Raw genomic sequence first — 9,838 nt, 5'->3', positions numbered from 1 at the left:
TCTGGCACTTCCATCTCTGTAATTGCCTTAATCTTTGAAGGGTCTGGTTTTAGTCATTAACACGTGAACACATGTCCCACATAGCATACCTCTGACAGTTGAAACTTGCATTTGAGAGGGTTAAGTCTGAGGTTTACTTTTCGTGCACGATCTAGTACTTTCTTGAGATTTTAATCGTGTTCACATCCTTTCCTCCCACGAGTATGTCGTCCACTATAACAGCACATGGATATCCTGCAAATAGCATTTGCCAAAATTTTAGGCAGCCACATCACCCTGTAGCCCAAGACTGGTCACTCACTGAAGCTAAGCAGGATTGAGCCTGGTCAGTACCTGGATGGGAGACCTCCTGGGAAAAACTAGGTTCCTACTGGAAGAGGTGCTAGTCAGGCCAGCAGGGGGTGCTCACCCTGTGGTCTGTGTGGGTCCTAGCACCCCAGAATAGTGATGGGGACGTTATACTGACAAAAAAAGCACCGTCCTTCAGATGAGACGTTAAACCGAGGTCCTGACTCTCTGTGGTCATTAAAAATCCCAGGATGTCTTTCAGAAAGAGTAGAGGTGTGACCTCGGCATCCTGGCCAAATTTGCCCATTGGCCTCTGACCATCATGGCCTCCGAATCATCCCCATATTCCAATTGGCTTCATTACTCTGTCTCCCCTCCACCAGTAAGCTGGTGTGTGGTGGCCGTTCTGGCGCACTATGGCTGCCGTCGCATTATCCAGGTGGATGCTGCACACTGGTGGTGGATGAGGAGATACCCCTGACACTGTAAGCGCTTTGAGCATCTAGAAAAGTGCTATATAAATGTAACGAATTATTATTAAATATTTGCTCCATGGCCCTTTGGAACACCTCACTTGCGGTGCTGATTCCGAATGGCATTCGTAAAAATCGGAATCTCCCAAATGGGGATTTGAATGTCGTCAGCATTGATGATTTTTCATGAAGAGAGATTTGCCAGAAAGAAGTTTTCGCATCCAAAACAGAATAGACGGAGGAGTTTGGCATTTGAGATGCGACTTCTTCTTCTACAGTTCGGTCTACTGCTTTTCTCCATTAATTTGGTATGCGCTTTGGCATAGTTTTACAGCACTTTTTGAAATGATTCCACTTTTTGCATTTATGGCACTGCTGACCATAAGCTAAGCATTTTTCCCTTTTTGCTTCATGCTTGCCTCCACAGCTACTACAGTTTACTATTATCTGTGAGGCTGTACCATCAGAGATGGATCTTTTTGACATTTTTGCTTTTGTCAACATTGGTGTTGCTTTTAGGCACTGCCAGAGTTCTTGTGTGCTGATCAGTCAGCTCGTGGATTTGACACAATTCAATTGCTTTGCCTAGTGTTAGTTCACTGTCTCTCAGTAGAATTTTTCTAATGCCATCATTAGTTAGCCACATACGAGTCTGTCTCTTATGAGCTCATCTGTTAAATCACCAAATCTGCAAGTCTCACGTATGCTTCTATAGTTTCAACGGGTTTCTGGTTTCTCAAATTGAATTTGTGACGTTCCATGGTAATGTTTGTTTCTATCATACCATATATTAATAAAAAAAAAAGACCTTTATGACTGGTTTTGTGATCCAAGGTCACATTTTTTAAAATGTTAAAATAACCTGTATGAGCTGTATGATGAATAAACCTGACAAAGCAGTATTTGCATGGAGACTTTCTTGGATCTGAGCAGCATTTTGTTACTAGTGTTATTTTTATTACAATCTAACTCTTATTGTAATTATTTGTTTTAATATAATATTTCCTATATTATATTTGCATTTCAGAAATGAAACCAGTAGCGTAAGGGAATTTGTTCAGTTTACATTCGTGTTGCTGACACGGCTTTAGTTAAAATATGAGTATTTCAGTTAACCCTAATTCATAAGTTAGACCTATTTATTTTGTTAATGAAAAAAAACATATTGCTTTGATAATTAAACTTTTATTTCTTCAGACAGTTGTAATTCCAGCTGCTGTGGGACACAGAGGTTTTGCTGGTGGAGAAAAGCATAAAGAAAGCTCATGAACCCAATTTCAACACATTTTTATTTAATTTTATTTCAGAAACCTGTCAAATTGTTCTTTATATATTTTCATTTCAAGACAATAGGAATGAAACTATTTCATATTTGAGGTTTCTTGACATTTTCTAAATATGTGTTATCATAAAAAGTCAAAGCACTTTTTTGTCACCATATTTAGGAAAGCTCCACATGTCTGTGTAAGAGTTGTGGATACATGCACAAGCTGCAGAGAAGAATATGTAAAGGATAGAAACCCCTGCTTTACATCACACGTCTGATCTTCATGGTGAAGGACTTCATGGATTTATAGCTGTTCTTCCAGTTCAACCAGATGACTCCATAAGTGTTTGCTTCACTGTCTTTCTCCCAAAAATAGTGACCAGTGGGGTTTGTGTAATAACATCTTTCGTACCAAAACCCTCCTTGAAAGTATTGCAAAGCACAGTTTTCTACTGAATTATCTTGGTCTTTGTCAAAGGTGGTAAACTTCATTCCATTGTGAAACCTCAAAGAGTCACCTGCAGAAAGAAGAAACTTTCATTATAGAGGCACTTTGATTTGGGCGTCTAAAATAAAACGACTGTTTTTTTAATAGACACCTTTTATTAAAAGAATGAGTTTAAACATTATGGTTTAAAACATCCCTTTAAAACTCTATTAATTTTGTTTGCTTAAATTTATTACAAGCACACATTCTGAAACTGGAAAATGAAATGATAGTAGTTTGTTTCACCTGCTCCTCCATCTACAAAGCCGCTCACATGCAGTTTGTACCCATCAGCCTCAGAACCCACAGAGAAAGACGTGTACACAGCGTAAGCCTTATTGCCTTGAAAGTCCTCCAAATCTACTCTGAGTTTATACTGATGTCTGTGCGTCAGCTGATGAAGAAACTCTAAACCTGTTTAAAAAAAAGTGTTTTAGTCTTTGTTTACATTTTTAGCCAAATGACACAAAAACACTCACCCAGCCAGTATTCGCCTTCTTTATTACCAAAACCCCATTTATAACTCTCCCACGGCCTAAAGAAGTTCACTTCACCATCCTTTCGCCTGAGAATGACCTGAAACATTCAGAAATCAATCATCGCTTTCACACACCACATCATTTCTTATTATTCATCTTTTAAAACGATGTTTAAGTTGTGCAACCTTTGACAAGTTTTGTTTAGCGACAAATGTAAATGTTGTTGTGTGATTTTCAACATAAAGAGCACAAATAAACAAAAAAAGTGACTATTTGAATAATACTAGAAATAATAGTTACTAAAAAAAATGTCATTCACACTGGGGTGCATCTGATAATGAAATATCCTCTTGCAAGATAAAACACATTGAATTGCTTACAGTCCAGGGTCCTTGGTCATTTACTCCACCAGATGCCATCTCACAGTAGACCTGCACCGGTCCATCTATTGAGGTGATGGTGTACACACCACTGGTGCTATATCCACTTGCATAAATATCAGAGCAGTCTTTGGCAAGAAAACAATCAGATTTGACCACATCAGTGCCCATCAGCATTGGAAACAGTGCAGACAAACACAGCAACACCTGAGAGACACAAACTCAAGATCTGAGCCTGATGATTAACGTCTGACTAAATCACATTCTCACATACAGAAACTCACAATCATGTTTGTGATCATCGCTTCAGACGTCCAGCTCAGAGGATCAGGTGCACCTGAAATACAGTTCAGACAAATGCAATTAGTTTATTAGTCCATGAACATAATTTTCCAAATGACCAGACTCAAACTCAAACTCACCGAACGCGCTGAGAATCTTGTGAATGTTCAGGTGACGGATGCGTCTTTAAGTATCTTTCTGATTGTCAGGATCCTCCTCCTTATCTGACATTTACAAAAAAAATCTTCACAGAACAGTCATAGGTTCGATTCTATAAAAGGACAAGTTTTTGTTCATTTGGCAACCTGCTTTATCATCCTCTGACGACAGCCATTAAAGGAAATTTATTTCAACATTGATTTTCTCTGAAAAGGATTTTTTCCCCTTAAAGGGTTCATCTGATGCCCTTTTTCCCCAAGTTCATATGATTCTTTAGGGTCTTAATGAAAAGTCTATAATACACTTTGGTTAAAAATTCTCAGTAGTAGTGTAAATTACCTTGTCAGAGTCAGCTCTGCAAAACATCAACTCATATTATTGCATGGTCCTTTAAATGCTAATGAGCTCTGCTCGCCCCACCCCTCTCTGATGTGGGATTATAAACCATAATGTTTACTTTAGCCACATTTGGCTGTGTTTAGCAGCGAAACTTTCCATCAAGCACATTATTAAGAAAGGCCATTTGCAAAGACGCATAAAAAACCTATTTACTCACTTCTGCTGTGGGTGAAGCTGCATCAGGAACGATTCGCACAAACATAGACGCATATGTAGATCAGGATCGGCGCTTTCCTTTTAAAAACGAAAGTAACTTTATCCTCTGTGTCTTCAGTGGCTCAGATGTTGGGAGTAAATGACGACTGCTATGTTTATTATTACTCCTCAATCGCTCAATCCGAGACATTCTTGTCTTCCTCTGCACCTGAGTCACACAATGGTGATCAGAGTCAGACTGTTTCGGCTCGGTGAGGGCGGGGCTAAGGTAAGGCGCTCATGTCAATCAACTATCGTGGGAGGGGCCTCTGTCTGTGTGTCGTCACACCCACAAGAAGCTGAGAATGAGCTGATTTTAAAAAGGGGATATTGGTTTTAAAGATTAAAAAAATATCACTGGGTGGATTTTTATCATTGTAGGGTGGTTGTGTACACAGACTGACACACATTAATGTTCAAACAACATGGAAAAGTGCGTTTTGCGTCCGATGACCCCTTTAAGAAAAACAAAGGTTGTAGGGATAGTTCACCATTTAAACACACTAAATGTACAAGTTTCTTTCTTTTGCTGAACATAAAATATTTACAGTATACAAATATTTACGTATACGATTTATACAATAAACAACACTGAAGTGCACTCTTTATTTTTAAATAAGGCGACTGTTAAAGTTTTGTTCCTTACTATAGCAACAGTATAGGAGCTACCCTCACATTTTATTTAAAGGGGAAATAAGGTTGCAAAGCGAATACGAAAGTGCCGTTTCACCCTGTTATGAGTTGATGAACCACTGACATGAGTTCGTAAATATTATTTTAAGGTAAAAAAAAACTCTTTAGTGTTGCTTTAAGAACAATCACCAGTGAAGAATCCATGAGCAGGGAAAGAGAAACTATACCGAACATGTTGATTCCAATTAAAATGACTGGATTTCGCCTGCAAAATGTCTCACTGAGAGTCAATTTAATAAACTTTTGTCACCACAACTGGTCTATTCACAATGAAAGTGTCTAAATATAATGATAATGTAAAAGAGTAAGCTAGTGTGTAGTATGTATGTGTGTGTGTGTGTGTGTGTGTGTGTGTGTACCTGGTATTTATCACGTTGTGGGGACCAAATGTCCCCACAAGGATAGGAATACAGAATTTGACCTTGTGGGGACATTTCTCAGGTCCCCATGAGGAAACAGGCTTATAAATCATGCACAATGAGTTTTTTTGATGAAGTAAAAGTGTGCACAATCTCCTGTGAGGGCTAGGTTTAGGTGTAGGGTAGGTGTAGGGCCATAGAAAGTACGGTTTGTACAGTATAAAAACCATTACGCCTATGGAATGTCCCCATAAAACATGTAAACCCATGTGTGTGTGTGTGTGTGTGTGTGTGTGTGTGTGTGTGTGTGTGTGTGTGTGTGTATGTGTAAAAAAGGTCAGTATGGACTTGCATACAGTAGATTTACAACATTGCATGTATGCTCCTTGCTTATTTTTTGTCATGCGTTCCCAATTTAAATAATCTTTTGTATTTCATACAACTACTTATGTCAAAATTTCACTGCAGATGTGGGACTTCTGAAGTGGCATTTATGTGTCTTTGGCATAAATGCATTTGCACAGCAATTAAAACTGTAAACTCTGATACTGGGGGCAAAGGTGTGTCCGAGGAGTGAATGTGCAAAAAGAATTGCGCCAACAGGACGTTTGAAGCGTCTTCAGAAGTTCAGATCAACAATGTTGCAATCTAAGGCGCACAAGGTGAAACTTCAAGCATCATTTACCGAGCTAAAAAATGTTATAAGAAGGTTTTGCTTTGTTTTAAATGTTTTTCTATTTGATCATTTTGGAAACACTACTTTTAAATGTTCTGTAATTATTCTAAAACAAGTAGTAAAAAAAAAAAAAAAAAAAAAAAGATGAGCAGATGAGCATCCAATTAAAATGTTTCATGCATTCCATGTTGTATAAATATTTTTTTGTACAAATTTTTTAGGTACATTATTAAGAGTGGAGAACTTCTCAAACAAACATTCTATTAATGTTACAAAGAGAACATGTTTAGTAAAAATAATAAATTATAGTGCATTTACTTTTGTCAGTTTTGGATTTTCTCATTTGCCATAATTAAATTGTATTACACAAGCTGTATCACTGCTGTTTACATGTTAGTTACTAAAGTTTTCTAAAGATGCGAGTAATTTGTGTGGGTGCAAATCTAAGTGAAATGAACCAACTTCTCATTCCGTGACCGCTGACCCATGACTCGCTGAAAAATGATCAAGATAGGCTCACCATTGCTAGAATGCTGGCTCAATGAACTTAAAGTACTACAATGACTCCACTTTTTCATAACCGATCTTTTGAAATTCTCCAGTGTGTTGAAATGTTGCAATTCTTGACCCTAATGTCCAAGCAGCAGGTGAACTTCAGTCATCAATTGCTGAAAATACGGCCTTTTTAACAGGTCTATTAAACATTGCATGTGAGAGTAAAGTAATGTCAGGTCTAATACAGTCAGTTTGATGGTCTTATCTGTTTATTTGTCTACATTTACTGCCATCATTTATTACAAAATATGTCTATGTGGTTACGCCTTTCTGTTAATGTGTCTGTCTGACTATGTTCCAGTCATTTCTGTGAGGATAAATCTTACACATGCAATAGAGATCAGACGATATACCTATGTACGAAGAACTATAGAAATCTTTTTCTAATTCTGGTGTGGAAGTATCTAGTCCTGCAAGCAAAATATCTGTCTGCTGACATTCCAGGTAACAAATTTAGGTTATTAAAATATTGTGGGAACATTGCTTTGAAATGTTTCTGAAACATTTTCTTTTTAAACCAAAATAGTATATTATTTGAACACCTGTTTTTAATATTGTAAGAATGTTAAAATGTTTCTTGTTGTGAGTAGAATGTTATTTAAAAGTTACCTGAGTGTTTATCAGGTAAAAATGAACACTGGTCTTAGAATGTTTTCTTTCAATGTTATGGGAACATATATTAAATATTTTTTTTAAAAATTATAATATTGTTACATAAACATTACTTTAACTTTAAAAACATTAATGAAAGTTGTAAGAACATTCCCGTTTAGCTGAATAATGACAGACCAGAGGCTCTTACCAATAAAATGTTATCAGCATCAACAAAAGCCATCTTTACACTGCAAAAATGGCTTTAATGTTTATTTACTCAGACTGTTTAACGCTACTGAAATTTGGCATAAATATATTTATACAAAAACTGCATAATGCTACATAGTTTAAAATGTATACATTAATAAAATATAAATATTACATCAGAACTGAACTGCCTTTAATACTGGTGGCTAGAACAGGTATATCAGATGTTATAAATATAAAAACAGGAACTTTCTTAATAAATTTTAAAAAGAAAACAGGAACATGTGAGTGCTGCAAGATAAAAAACTAAATTCATTATTGTTGATTATTCATATTGCAATCATGATTTTTAATGTCAGTTATTAGAAATCTTATAGACTACACCAACAAGAGAACTGCCTGTAAATGAGTTTACTGCTGTTTATGCATTAGAAATTCAAGACTTCACAGTGGCTCTCTTAAAGTGTTTTTACACAGCTGAACAATTTTCATGTTAATTGAATGATTAATTGAAATCAAAATTAAAAAGATGCAATGCTGCATGAAAGAAAGACCGCATTATTCCATCTTGATCATTATTCAGCGAGTCACGGGTCAGCTGTCACAAAAGGAGAAGTTGGTTCATTTTGCTTTGTTTTGCACCCACTCAGATCACTCGCATCTTTAGAAAACTTTAGTAATTACCATGTAAACAGCAGCTACACTTTAATCATGGCAAATGAGAAATACAAAACTGACAAAAGTAAATGCACTTTAATTTAGTATTTATTCATTTTTCCTAAACACGTTCTCCCAGTAACATTAATAATGTTGGTTTGAGAAGTTATCCACTCTTAATAAAGTTTCTAAAACTTTAGCACAAAAAAAATTATTTATACAACATGGCATGTTTGTTCCAGAATCTTTTTTTTTTTTTTTTTATGTTACTAGTTGTTTCAGAATAATTACAGAACATTTAAAAGTAGTGTTTTCAAAATGATCTAATAGAAAAACATTTAAAACAAAATAAAAAACCTTCTTAAATTATGCTTGAAGTTTCATCTTGCCTTAGATTGCAACATTGTTGATCTGAACTTCTAAAGATGTTTCAAACATCCTGTTGGCAAATTTTTTTTTGCACATTCACACTCCTCCTCGGACACACCTTTGCCAGAGTTTACAGAGTTTACAGTTTTGATTGCTGTGCAAATGCATTTATGCCAAAGACACGTAAATAGCAGAAATTCAGAAGTGCTTCAGTCCCACATTTGCAGTGTAATTTTGACATTAATAGTTGCATGAAAGCAAAAGGATTATTTATTTGCAAATGCATGACACAGAAAATGTAATACTGTGATCTAAAGGTTGTACAAATAGGGGAGAGTGGGGACACTTGCAACACTTTTTGCATTTCCTTTAGTTTCTCAGAGACTGTTTGTATTAGAAAGACAAAACTTTCATACAATAAAGCCACATCTGTCAGCTACTCACCCATATTGCTGCAACATATGTACATATGATAAAATACACACTTAAATAAACAAAGTGAAATGTTGCAATTGTCCCCACAGTAGGGGACAGTTGCAACATTAAATAAAATGTAATTCAATCATTCCTAAATATCATTTTGCAATTTCTTAATTTTACTTGTGCACAGTCAGGGTCTTTAATAAGGTCAACTGGCTGTATAAAAACAAAAATTAGTAAATGAAAAACATAAAGTAACATTAAGTAATTCACTTAAAAAATTAAAGGGGTTCATTATTGTTATCATTATAAAATTACAATTATGTCATGTTATGGCAAGCTTCTAAATCAATGTTGTGGCAAGGGACAGCACGTTGGGACGTTTGCAACAATGAACACTGTAAAAAGTTTTCACCAGTTTCAACTTAAAAACTTAATTTTAGCAGCTGCATTAAACTTTTTTAAGTCAAATCAATTTTAAAGTACAAGTAATTTCAACTCATAAGTTAAATCAACTTAAAAGTACAAGTTTTAACTAATTTTATTGTTGTGAGTTGAAATAGTAGTTTTAAGTATGTATGTAACTTAATGTAACTTAAAATTTTTAGGCAGCTGCTGAACTCACGTTTTTAAGTTGAAACTGGTAAAAACCTTTTACAGTGTAGCTATGCCTATTAGAAGCTCAGAACGCACTGATCAAAAATGTTATGTTTTTACAATGCGTCACACAAACAACTTAGACACTATGACCAAAAATCTCATCTTTAAAAAAAAGTATTTTTTAGAAAAGAATTTTTTGTAGAAGGAATGGACACATGTGGCTGATTTCTTCCAGAAAGTATGAGGGGCCAATAAAGCATGTGCAGTATGAATATCATCTCTGTAACTTACTCCTGCTT

General features: G+C 35.6%; 1 protein-coding gene across 1 annotated transcript; it reads right to left on the bottom strand.

The window, feature by feature from the left end:
• Positions 1-2,289: 2,289 nt before the first annotated feature.
• Positions 2,290-3,706, bottom strand: LOC141288157 (microfibril-associated glycoprotein 4-like). The gene is made up of 5 exons (XM_073820258.1): positions 3,659-3,706; positions 3,375-3,581; positions 2,995-3,091; positions 2,762-2,929; positions 2,290-2,546 (listed from the first exon to the last, which is right to left on the bottom strand). Exons 1-5 carry the CDS (start codon positions 3,674-3,676, stop codon positions 2,290-2,292), a joined length of 747 nt encoding a protein of 248 aa, XP_073676359.1. The 5' UTR covers positions 3,677-3,706.
• Between the last annotated feature and the right edge of the window lie 6,132 nt (positions 3,707-9,838).

The sequence above is a fragment of the Garra rufa genome, chromosome 16, assembly GCF_049309525.1.
Source record: "Garra rufa chromosome 16, GarRuf1.0, whole genome shotgun sequence".
Lineage (NCBI taxonomy): Eukaryota > Metazoa > Chordata > Actinopteri > Cypriniformes > Cyprinidae > Garra > Garra rufa.
This window is presented reverse-complemented; position numbering and strand designations above follow the sequence as displayed.